At 37.6% G+C, this 16,710-nt stretch overlaps 2 protein-coding genes across 2 annotated transcripts in view; both read left to right on the forward strand.

Annotated features, from left to right (window-relative positions):
• Positions 1–4,912, forward strand: part of LOC141368749 (uncharacterized) — a 40,696-nt gene extending 35,784 nt beyond the window's left edge. The window contains exon 8 of the mRNA XM_073872846.1: positions 4,711–4,912. The gene's annotated coding sequence lies outside the window, so the exon portion shown is untranslated. The remainder of the gene's footprint in view (positions 1–4,710) is intronic.
• Positions 4,913–8,579: 3,667 nt separating this feature from the next.
• Positions 8,580–16,088, forward strand: lgi1a (leucine-rich, glioma inactivated 1a). The gene is made up of 8 exons (XM_073872812.1): positions 8,580–9,382; positions 9,473–9,544; positions 10,183–10,254; positions 10,373–10,444; positions 11,719–11,790; positions 11,876–12,045; positions 12,136–12,300; positions 15,171–16,088. Exons 1-8 carry the CDS (start codon positions 9,195–9,197, stop codon positions 15,986–15,988), a joined length of 1,629 nt encoding a protein of 542 aa, XP_073728913.1. The 5' UTR covers positions 8,580–9,194; the 3' UTR covers positions 15,989–16,088.
• Positions 16,089–16,710: the final 622 nt, after the last annotated feature.

Consider the following 16,710-nt stretch of genomic DNA (forward strand, 5'->3'; position numbering starts at 1 on the left):
AACTCAACAGCCCAAGGCTATTTCAGATATTCCTGTTGGCATGGATGTTCCTGCTCTGGCCGGCCCCCAATCAAAACCAAAGATTCGTCCGGATAAATGCATGACATTGACGCAACGCTTCTTTGGATGCTTCCGGAGGGGCAAAGTGGAGTCGATGCCGACTTCACAGATTGAGGCCGATCCAGCTATCCCTGATGCCAGGGAAGTTGTTGATCTGGCAGATTTTCAATCGAAGAGTGTTGGCTTAAAGAAACAAAAACAAAAGGCTTCAAAGAGCCGCTCATTTCACAACCCTTGGAGTAAAAAAGGGAAGAGTAAAGTGAAAAAAGATGCCGATCCAGCTATTCCTGATGCCATGGATGGTGCGGATCTGGCCAGTTTTGGTGGCATCGCTGCAGCCAATGCCAGGCTACAGACGTTAGGTGCCATTCCAGAGAATATTGGGTTAAAAGGTGGTGGAAATCCTGACCCAAATAAAGCAAAAAATCCTGGGTCAAAAGATGTTGGAAGTCCTGAGGCAAAAGGTGGTAAAAATCCCAGGCCAAAAGCTCTTAAAGCTCTAGAAAATCCCAGACATCCCTTGCCAGAAGATTTTGAGGATCCTATCCCAGCGAGATTTAAAACTCGCAGACGAAAATTTGTTGGAAAACCCGCAATAGGTTGGATTCGTAACCCAACTAAATTTAAAATTACCCCCCCAAAAGTCCTTGAAAATCCCAGAGAACCCTCGCCAGAAGATGATAAAGTTGTCAGGCCAAAAGTTATAGATGTTGTTCAACAAGCTGTTGAACCGCCAAGCGAGAAGAAACGAGTTAATCGCTCATTGCTTAGAGGTGAGTGTACTGACTTCATTACTCCTACTTTGCAACAATGTGTGAAATGGTTTCTTCATCATATTCTTCTGTACCTGGAAATGTATGCTGTACCTTTCATCTGTGAGTATATGAGTGTTAACATGTACTGTCACCTCATCATTTTCTGTGTGTTTTTCAGAGCCCTTTGATTCTGAATATCAACTTTTGTATCAAGTGCTTGGGGAAGGGTGCGGTGGCAGAGTGTACAAAGGGATCCGTATATCGGATGACACTCCGGTAATGCACTCGTATTTATATCAAACACAATGTTTGCTGAAATTTGTATGTCCACTTGATCTAAACCATGTTTTAAAGTTTGTAGATTCTTAAACCTTAAAGTTATGTGTGCAGTGTCAGGTGAGCCGCTTCAGTCAGCTCAAGAGAAATTAACTTTTGTTGTTTTTCTCTTTACAGGTTGCCATCAAGCAAATAAACAAACGAAAGTATGAAAGCACTCTTCAGATTGTAAGTTGTCATAAAATTTGATGTAGTGAACTAAACAAAAAATAGACCGTATAGCGATTACGCACCAAGATATTTGTTTTATCTAATTGTAATTTGTTGACCATTTTTTGTCCAGCCTGGATACCCCAAACCACTTATAACAGAAGTGGCGCTGCTGCTTAAGTTAGGAGAAGCGCCCTCATGCCCCAATGTCATACAGATGTATGACTGGTACGAGACTAAACACTTTTACACGCTCGTGTTGGAGTACCCACTGCACAGCGTATCCTTGTGGGATTTTGTTACAAATCATAAAGGACTTAGTGAAAATACAGCAAGACATCTCATGCGTCAGGCGGTACTGGCAGTACAACACTGTCTGGATAATGGAGTTTTTCACACCGACCTCCATGCCAAGAACTTCTTGGTGCAGCAATCAACAATGAGCCTGAAGTTAATTGACTTTGGGGCTGGACATTATCTGACGCATGAGGAATATAAGACCTTCGACTTTATAGGTGAGCTGAATTTTTTTAATATAGCGGAGTATTGAAACCTGCTGTTTCTTTTACAAAATGACTCAACACGATGTTTTGTGTACAGGAGCTCCATGTTGCAGCCCGCCTGAGATCTACACGACTAAGAAATACCACGCCGTGCCAGCAAACGTCTGGGCCTTAGGTTCTGTGCTGTACTTCATGGTGCATGGAGATTACTCTAATTTAAAGAACTTTTATTCCGGGAATCTGCAGACAACTGAGAAGGATTTATCAAAGGGTGAGTGAAAATGACTGATCAACATGCACACACAAAGTCTCTGATCAAATCCACAATAAATATTATTATCAGAGGATACGGTCTGTCTGGCAAGATGTTAGATTTTATTGTGTTTAGCTAAACAGTCATTTAGTGGCTCGCTGATGTATTACATCACTGTGCCATCATCTTAACCTGAGGTACTGTCTGTCAGTGACCAGGGTAGGGCTGGGTATCGTTCAAAATCTTTAGATCCGGTGCCAATTTCAATACCTCCGTTTCGATACCGTTCCTAACGATACTTTTTTCTGATACCATATGTTTTCAAATCCATTTAAACATTAACAAAAATACATTAAACACAAAACTTTTATTTTTCACCTTAATTAAAACAAATTCTGATAACACTTCTCACTCAGGGAAACATTATTAATAAAACTGGTTGTGCTTTTGGATAGGGGTGCGCCAGCAGACACACTCATCGGTTTTTGTTTTATGAAAATAAGGAAACAAAAATAAAGAAATTAAGAATATAACTAACACTGCTTTATTTTATGAAATGAAAATGGTCTTTAGCTTGAACTAGCAGAATTTAAATAAGTGGGTTCATTTTGCTGCAACTTTGACAAAAAGTAAAAAGTTTTACTGGGAAGATTTTTATGCATGTTTGTTTGTTTTTGTAAACAAAGAACTGTAATACTCAACTTCATAATTATCAAAATATTAAATAGCCTACATTTGGGATTTTTAAAATGAGTAGCAAATGCGTTAAATTGAATTTTAGTTTGTTTTAAATAACAAGCCAGGCTTGTAAGCAGTGTTGGGCTGCTTAACTTTAAACCATAGACTGAAAAAAATAGGTTAAAACGCATCGTCCATTTTGGGAGACGAGGGCATGAAGTCTTGTGATGCGGAGAGACAGGCGCGAGTATTTCATAAGCATTAAGAGACACAGGCTGCGCGCGTGCTTTAAATTGAGACCCCTCGTCACTTTAGGAGAAACGCCGTTTTGGTTGACTTTCACGGAGACAGCACGGCAATACTTGCGCTCACTGAATTGGTTACACTGTCACAAAGCCTTTCTGTACATTTCTCATATTGTATCCTTTTTACACGTGTGTTGGGTGACTGTGAGTATCTTCCGAAATCTTCCCCGTCACGTGGTGGTGGACAGCCAATCGCCGGCGCTTTAGGTCCTTACATGCAAGTACAGGCTCACACAGACACAGCCGCTTGGCTTTTGGAACCGAAATTTGGCACCGAAAGATAAATCATTTTTCGATACTCAAAGTATCAAAGTTTTTCGTTCGATAACATAAAAGTATTGACGTTCGATACCCAGCCCTAGACCAGGGTCCCTTTAGATGATAGACAGACAGACTTTTTTGTAGTATTATTAAATGACAACAAAAGCGTCTCTTTATGCCATGATCATTATTGTCATTTGTGTGTCATGATGACTAACCAGCTCTCTCCTAAATCTTGTACAGAAATCTATGATCTGTTAAGATGGTGCCTGGCCCCGAATCCAAGTGATCGTCCGACGCTCAAGGAGATCTTAGATCATGACTGGTTTAAAACTGAGTCTGACGAAGAAGAGCTACTCGTATACAAAATGAGGTAACAGACCTTTTCAAGAAGGAAACTGCATTTTGCAGATTACATGCTTTTTATTTTGTGTAGTTAGTTGTATAGTAAGATTGTTTTAAATGTACATTTTCATCACTACAGCACACTATCCACGGAAAAGTAAGAAGCTGAATGACTGAAGGAGAGGGAAATGATTAAAGATGCTGTTTTCATCATCCTGAGACGTATGGAGTTTGATAATCAAATTGATCACATTATTTAATGGCATCATAATGAATTAGCTAACAGCTGTGTGTTAGATGTTGTTTAACCAACACTTCTGCATTTGTCCTCTTGTGTCTCCCTAGTTTCTACAACCAGAAACCATTACAAGAGAGACGAGACATTATTTAAAACAGGAATTTCTCAGGAGTAACACATTTTTAGGAACTTTCTGCATAATGTAAGTACACAACTGCATTTATCTTTGTATATTTTATTACAAAAATCATACATATTGTGCACTGGCGGCCAGTGACTTCTTTTTTCCGAAGGCGCTTGATACGAAGTTCAAGTTTGTCACAACATGTATGTAGCCCGTCATGTGTGTGGTGCGTAATTTCAAAATATGTGTTCTGCATGTCGAGAGATCTTATGTGCATCACATGTATGGTCAAAATAAGTGCCTGCTGCAGACGCGTCTAAAGGGTTTATGATAAAAGAGACACTTGCGTTTGCCAGATACTCTTATATTCTTGTGCGTAATCAAAGTTTACTGTTAAGGGAGTGTCTTGCTTGTATTTTGTGAACGTGAGCGTCTCTTTTATCATAAATGGTTTTGACGTGTGTGCAGCAGGCACTTATTTTGACAAAACACTTGATGCACATGGATCACATGACGCAACAAACAAATATTTTAAAAACGCAAGCAACTCACATGACACTCCGAACACTTATTTTAAATTAGCGTCCCTCGGATGAACAGTTACGAGCCGCCACTGATATTGTGGCTTTAAGGTTCTAGATATACTATAAATATAATGACTAAAAATTAAATGTTGACATTTTCTTTCTTTCTCATCTTCAGGTTGTATTTCAGACTTCATGAACACAGACCGCTGGCTGAACGTCTGATGCAGATCCTGTCTCATCCTTGAACACATTAAAAAAATTTTTTTTAATTCTTAATGTTTTTATTTTTTAAAGTTGTAAAATAAAGTATCTAATATATAGTAAGTTCTCTATAGAATCAGCTATGTCTGGCTCTCTCGAGGGTTTTTTTCTCCTACACTCTAAAAAACGAACGGTGCTATATAGCACCAAAACTGTTGCTTTGGATCGTAATCATAGAAGAACCGTTTTTAGTGCCATATAGCACCGGTGAAGCACCAGTGAAACACCTGTGTAGAACCATATAGTGCTTTGTAGAACCATATATGGCCCCTATATGGTTCTACACAGGTGCTTCACCGGTGCTATATGGCACTAAAAACGGTTCTTCTATGATTAGGATCCAAAGCAACAGTTTTGGTGCTATATAGCACCGTTTGTTTTTTTTAGAGTGTTGGGTTACTTATGTACTGTACATGTTTTTCATATGCAATATCAAACCCTTGACCTTGGTATAAAATACTGGGAGTTAACATAGTAAATTCAATCAGACACAATGTTAAACCTGATGCTGTTTTAACCCAAATAAATAAGTACACTTGACCTAAACCTTAAAATATACCCTTCATTACTCTGTGTTTTAGTTTAATTTGCATGATTTCTCTCAATCAAGACATTTTGATTAACTTATTTTATTTAAATCTGTGGTAATCTTATGTAAACTGCTACTCTGCAGCTATTTCTGTTATCACTGTTGGCTATTATTTTTGTTGTAAAGTTAAGAGCTGATTAAAAGTACATTACTTTACGAAATACATGTAATATATATGTATGATAATATAATTGCAATTGGCCTTAAATGAATCTAGAATGAACTTAAGCTAAAGCCACAGAAATGATTGAAGTGCTTGAAACACCTGCTGGGGAAAACATAAAAGCAACAAGATCTCACTCCAAACATTTTGCACTTCTTAAAGCCATTAAAGTCAAAGTGTATTCTGTTTTTTTAGGGCAAACAGATCATTATTAAGACTTTTACCCTCTTTTAATTATGCACGTTTGTCATTAAATCTGTCTATAAATAAAAACTAGGCAAAATTGTAGCGTTATCAGTCAGTATGATAAATGTTTATTGAACTTATAATAGTAAAAACCGACCAAGACACTGCTCATTTGATCAACTCCCCCTAGTGCTAAACCATCGGATTTTCGAAACAGTTGTCACAAAAATGAAATCTTCAGACTGGATTTGGCGTTTAATTATCCTAATTTGTTATTATAATAATTACTGACAACTGTCTATTAACAGTGTTTTTATCCCTCTTTTCTTTGATTAAATGTCTTCAGCTCTCTGACTTTGTGCTCAATGCCTTTTCTTACAAAAAGATAAATTTCAATGAGCTTTTCAATTTGAAATCATTCCTAAAACCTATTTTACATATCTAAATGTTAGCAGGTGCACGTTAGCTTAGCAGGTATTAGCTTAGCACACCATCAAAACAGGAGAACTGGTGGGATTAAATTTTTTTGCTACAAACTGACAGAAGTCGAGTGTTATAAATAACAATATGTGAGCTGACGTGGCTTCGGATTGCAAAATCAAACACACAGATGCACCATATATAATCCCAATCGCGTTTATTGTCTTCTTGTTTTATCCATCAAAACATCTTTATGTGTATGTTTTAGCCATAGGTTTTGAGCTGCAGGGCGGCTGTGCCCTTATATGGGGGTCACAGACTCAGAATGTGAAGGTACGTCACGCAGTGTTGCATTATGGGCGTTACCTCCATGCCATTTTATTGTGCTAAAACTAGCCCTACATACCAAACCGCATACTTCCATATAGTAGTTGAACAGTACTACTTCTCGTACTCTTTGCCTACTATATGTCAGGAATTTGAAACGAGGAAGAACCCAAATGCGGACGTGATGAAACGCTCGAACTGATTTTGCCAAGTGGTTGATGTCCTCAGGGCAACATATTGTGTTGACCCAAGGACAACATTTTTCTAAATAAAACCTAAACCTACCCCAAACCCCAACCCTAACCATAACCAAACCCTAAAATCAGAGGGACATGATAAGTAAAAATCAATGGTCTAGAAACAGCTAATCTTGGTTGTAAGCTTAAATTTAAAACAAACTATAATCTTATTTCTGAAATCTGATTGGTTGATTTAAATGTTGTTCCAGGGTCAACATAATGTTGCCCTGAGGACATCGGCCGCTTGGAAGAATCAGGAGAGCCGTGATGCAACACAGGACTTAAACAAACAAGGTTAAAAATGGAAAACAAAAACCCACGAGGGGGCAAACAGAACAGGGCAAACACAAATCAAACAAAACTACACTGAACACTATTACTTAAACAAAACACGAACTGGAACATAAGATAAGACTTACTGTAGACACTTAGACCAACCGAGTAACAAAGACAAACCTGCACTGGATAACAAACACAAGGGCGGTTTGAGACGCAGTCAGTTTCGGATGCCTGCATTGCCCAGAATCCTCAGCCTCCGTTATGGAGTCTGAGCCAGTCCTCTTTGCAATTGAATGCTTCGTTCTTCAATACTCGTAATTGACATGGATTCTTTCATTGCGTGCAAATCACTGTCTAGGTAATTTACGATGGTTTAAACCTCAAACGGTCCTTGGGGTCTTCTATATATGACCCCAAACGAAATTCCATTCGTTAAAAAAGGTTCCCTTCATCTCAGAGATATAAAACTTTGTGACTTTTCCTAAATAATATATCTTTACAAATATAAAAATACTGGGCTTGATTCAGTTGTTCTAAAGGTATGTACATTTTTTTTATTAATCTGTCCCTTGTGGGACATTATATTTAGGGGGACATTTTGCAAATATTACAGTTAGACCTAATACATTAATAAAAGATATATTAATACTATATTCTACAACATAAAAGATGAGGCAAGCATGGTGTTTTAAGAGATTAGTTATATATAATAAATATATACTGTTGGCATACTCTGGCCTACACTATCTGTAGCAAATCAGCTGTTCCAAAAGATAGTTTACAAGAGAAACTACTAGACCAGACTATGTGCAAGGTGAGAGAACAGTTGACTAATTATTTTAATGTGTGAACAGACTAAAATGTTTACTCACAATTCATAATTAGTTGTCCATTCAGTCTATGAGCCAGTAGGCCTATTTTCTGAAAAATCTGCACCTCTTTGTGGCTTTAATTTCATAATGATCCTTACTCTAAGAAGTCAAGCATCAGAAATTAAGTGACAATTTGAAAATACTACTATAGCCAATTTTGTGGTGATCTACTTGTAAGACTATTTACATGCTGTTTATAACAAACGTTTATCTATTGCTGGGACGCTTTAAAAAAAATTGGGGGCAAAATTTAGAGTATACCCACTTCTCCAGACACCACTAAACCACTGAGTGTGATGTCATAAATATAGTGATGTTTTACTTTTAAAAATAATATTTTTATATTTTGTGAATCAATCATGATGTGGGCTTAAATGGATCCACAAACCGAGTTATATTTTGTACTCATAAACCATTGAAATCGGTTGAAAAATGTAAACGTTATTCTGCTTTTATCCATAAATAAACAAGCTCGCCCATTCATCTTGGCGCACTTTTGCCCGGACCAATGTGGCGGCGCTTTTGACGTATCGCAGCAACGGAGCAAAAGCCCTTAATGTCCCATCTAGGTCTATTTATTATGTCTATAAAAAGCGATACACATACTGTAGAAAATACTATACAAAATTTGTTAACCTGATTGAACTAATGATGAACACTTTCATATCTTTTTTATTAAAGTTAATATAACGTCAACATTTACTAAAGTATTTAAAGACTAAGAATCATCCCACCACCGTTTTCGTAAGAGGGGTCTAAAGCTTTAGTCCCTGAGATTCAAACAAAACCCCGCCTCAGCAAAGTCTTTGATAAAGATTCACACCCCGTCATCGCGAGCGAGTGTGATTGGACTAGGCTCAACATTGCTGTGAAAAGTAATAAGATACACGTGACTATGGCGTCAATATGCAGCTTTATCCGCAAACTAATGGACATTTTTTGACAACATCGGGCAGTTTAATGGACACTGAGTTAAAGGCTTACAGTAAAGAGTTCAAAAAGAAAAAGTTTTATTTTCACCATTCGCAGCTGACCAATTAGAAACTAGACTCAGTCCACCAAGCCCCGCCCATTATGGGAGTTATTATGGTTTGCGTTTCTGTCAGAATGGATTCTGCTTTTGCAGAAAACATCAGTCCGAATCTTTTTAATGAATAATTCGTTATGGTTTGTTAGGGAGATTTTTTATTTCCGTGATGACATCGTGGATTGAATCATTACAGTTCGAATCGGAAGATTGTCGGTGACAGGCATCGGCCAGAAGCGAATACAGCCCAATATTTATTTGAATGCTGAGAGCAGCAACTCAGGACCGCTCCACCGATGGGTTGGGTAAAGATGGATGTCAAGCGGACTGTTTTGTTCTGTTTCCTGTGTTTTGCAATCTCGGTTAACGGGAGCAGGAGGAGACACACGCGCTGTCCCGCATCATGTACCTGCAGTAAAGATAACGCCTTATGTGCCAATACTGAATCAATACCGAAGAGCTTTCCACAAGATGTCATCTCACTGTGAGCTTAATCTTAATAATATAATATATAATATAATAATATATATGCCGCTTTCATTCTGTATTTATGTCTTTCTTTCTTTCTTTTCAGATCATTTGTGAAGTCTGGTTTCAATGAAGTCCCTAAAGAGAGTTTTGTCAACACACCAGCTCTCCATCTTCTGTAAGACACATCAACATCACCAGACACACAGACAGAGAGACTCACAAACACACAGACAGACAAAGAGACTGACAGACAGAGACTTAAGAGTTTTAAATCACCTTTAAATCTACCTCACCAGGTCAAAAAGGTTAAAAGACATAACAATAAATTACAATACATATAATACATATATACAAAAACCTTACATTTAAACATAGACATAAAATATTACACATAAGCATACACATATGAAAATAACATCCAAACCAAACTCTCCAGAGTTATCTACAACAACAACCAATATTTATTTAACTCCCCATCTCCAATTAAAGAAGAGCAAATTATCAATATGCTTTTGGCAGACAAAGAGAGAGAGAGAGAGAGAGAGACTGAAAGACACAGAGAGAGAGACTGACACACACACACACACACACACACACGCACACAAACAAGAGAGACTGACAGTGTTGTACATGTGATCTTAGAATAATTTTCTTAAATGTTTGAATTAAATGTTGTAGTATGTATTTCTGTAAAGCTCTGTTGAGATGTAAATTGAGAAAATCAGTGAAACAATCAGATTTAATCAAACTTACTTAAAAGTTGAATAATAATAATGATTTAAATTTAACTTAAATAATATTTTTTTCTTCTAGTCTTTTCACAGCAAACACATTTGACTCTGTAAATGAAGATGCGTTTCATGGACTTCCTCATTTGGAATATCTGTAAGTGTTTATTGTCAATATGGCAATGATTTTATCATAGAAAACCAGCTTATAAGATTAGTCATGTCCAATTAAATGACTTGCTGATATATTGAATGTTGTTTGTTTTTCCTTTTAGATTCATTGAAAACAACCAAATTAAGTCCATATCCCCTTTTGCCTTCAGAGGGCTCAAATCTTTAGTTCACTTGTGAGTATTTCAGCAGAATACAATACTGTCAATAAACATTAGGCTGTATTCATGTAAAATTGCAAGTGAAAGGTATCTAGCATTGCCTCTAAAAGCCATTTTCAAGCTAGATATTTTTCACATTGTTTTATTGACGTCTTTAACACGGTTTAGTACTTGTTATTAAATTATCCATGTGCTTAAATGCGCATGTGCAAGACTTTGGCTTAATGGTAATTCTTTTCTCTGGTTTGTCATTATATTTTGCTCAATGATTGAAAATTTCTTCATGAAAGATTTGCTTGTTATGTAAATATACCAGGTGTAATGAAGTTGCTTTCAGTTTAGTTGTAAAGTGCTGTTATACTGTTGTTTAAATGTATGCATTTGGCAGACACTTTTATACCATAGCAACTTACAGTGCATTACAAGGTATACATTTTTTCAGTATGTGTGTTCTCTGGGTTCAAATCCATATACAGGGTTCCCACGGGTCCTCGAAATCCTTGAAAGTATGTGAATCTGGGGAAAAAATTCAAGGCCCTGGGAAGTTGTTGAAAATATACATACATAGATACAGGTCATTACAAGTGCTTGAATCTATTTTATGCAAGAAGTTTTCTGGAAACAAATCCATATTTTGCACATGCAATTTGCAGTTAACTAAGGTGTGGGAACCCTGCATATACTTTACTTACTGTGTAAAATGTATACAAGTTAACTACAGATCGGCTGCCAAACCTCCCTTCACACAGCGCTGATCATGATCGCCGTCTCCCGCCTCTTTTTATTGTCCTATTAAGGAAAGCAAAAGTTTCCGATTTCTTTTTCTTGGAAATATTTGTATAATACATTTAACATTATTGAAACCCACCTGAGGATCATGCGGCATCAATTCTGCTTTATATTGCAGCTTATTTTTGCCAAGAACAGCTGACTGACATGTAAAGCAACAATCTGTATTCCCAACCACACAAAATGATAAAACGTACCTTGAGTGCACTGTAAGTAGATTTGGAGAAATGGGTCTCAGATCGGATCTGGTCATTTCAGCCAGATGTTGCCTCTTCTGTCAGTATGCATCAGACTAACACATTTCAATATCATATTTTAGAAAGCGAAGCACTGACAATGCTTTAGCAGTTAAGCTAATGTACCTGGGAACACATGATTCATACAAAAACTATGTTATTTTTGTAACCAAGGAAGGCACCTTAAACTAAATGGTCACGTTTAATGAAATGTTGGTAAAAACTAGTGTATTTACCTTTTTTTTTTTTTTTTTTTTTTTGCAGAAGCCTGGCTTACAATAATTTGGAGACGCTACCAAAAGATCTTTTCAAAGGATTGGAAGCTTTGACTAAAGTGTATGTATGTAAAAGTGTATATAACTGTCATTGATATTTGAGCTTAATGTAAAAACTCCTAAAACTACTGTATGTGTCTGTCCAGGGATCTCAGAGGAAATCTCTTCAGCTGTGACTGTAAATTAAAGTGGTTTGTTGATTGGATGTATCTTACGAATGCAACTGTGGATCAGATCTACTGTAATGGCCCTGAAGCTTACAAGGGCAAGAAAATCAATGACCTTGTGTCCAAGTCATTTGATTGCATAACAACAGGTCGGTTAATATAATATTCATTTCAGACCACATTTTTTGGCCAATGAAACAAAATTACAATGCTTTACAATTTTCTGCTTGTTTCTGCAGATTTTTCATTGCTGAAGTCTCTTGAATTTCAGTCAGTTTCAATCGAAGCGTTTGCATTTGGTGGTGACCAATATGTGGTATTCGCCCAGCCATTCATTGGCCAGTGCAGTTTTATGGAATGGGATCATGTGCAAATGGAGTTCCGAAACTTCGATAACATCACAAGTAAGCAAATTTGATAGCACTAGGCTACTGATGTACTGCAAAGGCAATGTTGAGTGTGTTTTTAACAGAAAAGGCAATCCCAGAATGCACCGTGACAGATAATCCTGTATGTCCAAAAAGTGAGAACAGTGATGTTAAGAAATACTGTAAGCAGTCGATACACATTCTGTATTGAAAAGTGTTGATGAGTAATTCAGTGAGTTCTCCCTATAAAAAAGGGATTATTAGACACCAGCTTTTGTGTATGCATTGCATGTTTATGTTTTGAAGATATTGAACAAATTAATGAAACTAAACATGTCTCTTGTGCGAACTTCTGTTTGCCTGGCATGATGCTGTCCCATCGTCCATCTATTGACTTGAGTGAGCGTGTACGGGTCGTCCAGACTCGTTTTGTCCGTTAAAGTGAACTTTTTTAAATAGCATTTGCGGTCCTGCACAGTGTGTGACCTTACATAGTCAGATTAAATCAGACTTTGTCCAGTCATTTTTTAAATCAAACGTTAATGCTTTACAATAAGGTTGCATAGATAATGGAGGGTTCCCACGGGTCCTTGAAATCCTTGAAAGTTGGTGAATCTGGGGAAAAGATTCAAGGCCCTTGGAAGTTTTTGAAAAGATACATACATAGATACAGGTCATTGAAAGTGCTTGAAACTATTTTATGCAAGAAGTTTTCTGAAAAAAAATCCATAATTTCATAAAAATTCTAGACTTTTTAAGCACACGTGCTAAATTGTTCGCTTTAAATGCTTATATCTTCTGTATGCGAATGTTGATTCATAGTTTTTGTTTTTTTTTGCATAGTTGTGTTTGACACATAAAACGTCTCGAGTTACGTATGTACCTGTTGTTCCTGAGAAGGGAACGAGGGGCTGCGTCTCCCTTGCCATACTTCCTGCATCCCTGTAACGCCATCTTTGGTAATATTTCAGATAGCGACATACTTCCTGGCTCCCGCGTAACCCTGTCTTTGTCTTTAAGCCTCACCATTGGTTGAATTTGATATACACATTCAGACACACTTACCCCTGGAGGCGTCCCCAAAGTGTCACCGCAGTGACGCAGCGTGAGTTCCCTCGAAAGGGAACTGTAACAATGTATCTTAAAAGGTAACACAATGTAACCTTGCTCTCACTTGAAATGTGTCCCCCCATTTAGTCCTTGAATTTGAGGGTATTGGACCTGGAAAGTCCTTGAAAGGTCCTTGAATTTGAAGTTAACTAAGGTGTGGGAACCCTGATAATGCCAATTTTATGGAAATTTTCTGGGATCAAACTGCTTCACTAACACTAGCAGGCTAAGTTAAATTGCTTGTTTGTTTGGTAACACTTTACAATAAGGTTAAGGTATGTTAACATTAGTAAATGCATTAGCTAACATGATGAACAATACTTCAACAGCATTTATTCATCTTAGTTCAGGTTAATTTCAGCATTTACTAATACATTTATAAACCAAAAGTTGTATCTGTTAACGTGAGTTTATTCACTCTGAACATGAATAACTTTATTGACATTAACAAAGATTAATAAATGATGAAAAACTATATTGCTCATTGTTACTTCAGCAAATTCATTTACTATTGTTAACAAACCTTAACCTAATTGTACGGTGTTATCAAACAAACAAACAAAACTTAGCTAGCTAGTGTTGCCCAGTGGTAAAACAGGCTTCTTAACTTTAACTGAACCCTATTCACACGGCAGTTTGATCCCAGAATATTCCCGTAATTGTTAGAAAGCCTTCTGTAGGAACACAAACTTGTCTCATAAATGTTCTGGGGACCTATTAACATTGGCATAACATTCACGGAAAGCATTCTGTGTGAACAAAAGACTAAAGCAATGCCGTAATAGGCGTGCCGGAGTAAAGACGCGATTGTCATTGCAAAAACAACGATGACTTTTGAGATCTTGGGGGCGGTTCAATGTCTGGTGTCTTCGCACCTGTGATTGGTTGTTTGATTTAATCAGTGACACGCATATCGTATTTTCCGGTCTATAAGTTGCTCCGGAGCAACTTTATTTAGAAAATTATTGTTCTTTTTAGGGGCATTTTGTTTGGTAAGTCTTTCTCCGTTGTTTTAAAGTTAATGTTTCAGTTAACAGTTTTTTTCAGGGATAGGCTACAGGAGCAACAGTCTCTCGTGGCTGTAGACGGTAATGTTTTCCTTTGGTTCATGTTAGTCAGTATAAATTAATTTTGACATATAAGTCGCACCTGACTGTAAGTCGCATGAAAAAAGTGGGACATGTAGTCCGGAAAATACGGTAATCTAATCTAGACAGTAGCAGCGCGTCCGTCAAAGAAGAAGAAGCTTGGCAAGTTAACCCACAAACGAAGAAGAAACAGCAACTTGTTGTGTATGATTTGAGAATACCAGCAATGATGGAAGTAAATAAACAGCGACTTTTGTTGCAGTTTGAGTTAAATCACAACTCAACTTGGCTCATCTTTGTTTTTACCATCTCAAACGGAAATACCTATGACGCAGTTTTTTTTTACCTGATGGGAGGGGTTCTGGTAGACCAATCACAGGGCTTGCGGTCCGCGTAGAACTGACGCACTGTTAAAAATGTTTGCGTCAGGCTACGCAGAGCTACGCACAGGCTACGCATAACCTACGGCGTAGCTACGCTTATCAACCACATGTGGGAACGTAAGCCAACATTACATACTGTAGTGTTGCTTTAAATTGACCAGAATGCCAATAGTAGATGTATAATATATAAGTAAAATAATCCCAATGTAGTTAAATTTACAACACAAGTTTTGTTTGAGCAAATGCATTTTTTCTGTTTATGGTTACGATGATAATGTGGTGAGATTTTTGAATGATAATAATTCTGTACAAATGTCCTCCACAGGCACCTCCTCCGTTATCTGCAAACCTCTAATCATTGATAGTCAACTCTTCATTATCGTAGCTCAACTGTTTGGTGGTTCGCACATCTTCAAGAGAGATGTCTCAGCAAACAAATTCATCAAAATCCAAGACATAGACATTTTGAAAATCAGAAAGCCGAATGATGTGGAAATCTTCCAGATTGACGGGGAGTCTTTCTTTATCATCGCCGATAGCTCTAAAGCCGGCTCGACAACGGTTTACAAATGGAATGGAAATGGCTTTTACTCTCATCAGTCCTTGCATGCTTGGCACCGTGACACTGATGTGGAGTATTTAGAGATCTCTGGGAAGCCTCATCTGATTTTGTCCAGCAGCTCTCAAAGGCCGGTCATCTACCAGTGGAACAAAAGCGTCAAGCAGTTCGAACGGCGTACTGACATTCCAGAGATGGAGGACGTGTACGCGGTGAAACATTTCACCGTGAAGAGTGAGCTGTACATATGTCTAACACGCTTCATTGGCGACTCGAAGGTGATGAGATGGGATGGCGGCATGTTCAGCGAGATCCAGACTATGGCCTCTCGTGGATCCATGGTCTTTCAGCCATTCTCCATAGCAAAGTGGCAGTACGCCATCCTGGGCAGCGATTACGCTTTCAATCGGGTCTATCGCTGGGATGTTAAGAAAAGCCAATTCATTAGCTTCCAAGAACTCAATATTCAAGCACCCAGGGCTTTTTCTCTGGTGTTTATTGACAGCAGGGAACTCCTTATTGGCTCTAGTTTTAAGGGGCAAACACGTATATATGAACATCTTGTCCTTGACTTAAGTAGCTGATTGGGGACTGATGAGGATACCGATAACTCAGCGTTTGGGTGAATCTCATGAAACCTGCGATGAATATGTTCATAATTATAGTTAACGCTTAAACTAATGACATTCTATTTTACTTACAGAAAACAAAGCCTGTGTTTGGCATTACCGTAATGACAATTGAGCATTCAAACATCCAGTTCTTTATACTGCATGCACACATCTTGTTCTTTTTACTGTATTGTGAAAAATACTATACTGTATTTTAGGGATGCACCAATAGGATTTGTTTGGGCCGATGCCGATTTAAACAGACAACTTCTGGCCGATGCCGATACCGATATTAAACACTTGTATACAATACTATACAGTTGGTCTATTAGCTAGTTTATTTCTGCATCAAATTATTTTTACTGAACATGGATTGGATCTAATTAACATTCAACTGACCAACATAATAAGAGAGGCACAAATAAAGCTAAAACAAATATAATAAGACAGCATAACAACCTTCAAAGGTGGTTTTTGCTATTCAGCATTTATTTGATAAACAACATTAACTCATTTTTGACATATAATGGATTTCTTTATGCAGTTAATTGATAAACAATTGGTATCGGCCTTTCTCGTGCTTTTGCCGATATGCCGATGGTTTCAAATTCATCAAAAATCGGCCGATACATCGGTGCATCACTACTGTATTTACATTATGGTAGTATTTGCTGCACTACTTAGGCTGATTTAAA

This window comes from Misgurnus anguillicaudatus, chromosome 11, assembly GCF_027580225.2.
Source record: "Misgurnus anguillicaudatus chromosome 11, ASM2758022v2, whole genome shotgun sequence".
Classification (NCBI taxonomy): domain Eukaryota; kingdom Metazoa; phylum Chordata; class Actinopteri; order Cypriniformes; family Cobitidae; genus Misgurnus; species Misgurnus anguillicaudatus.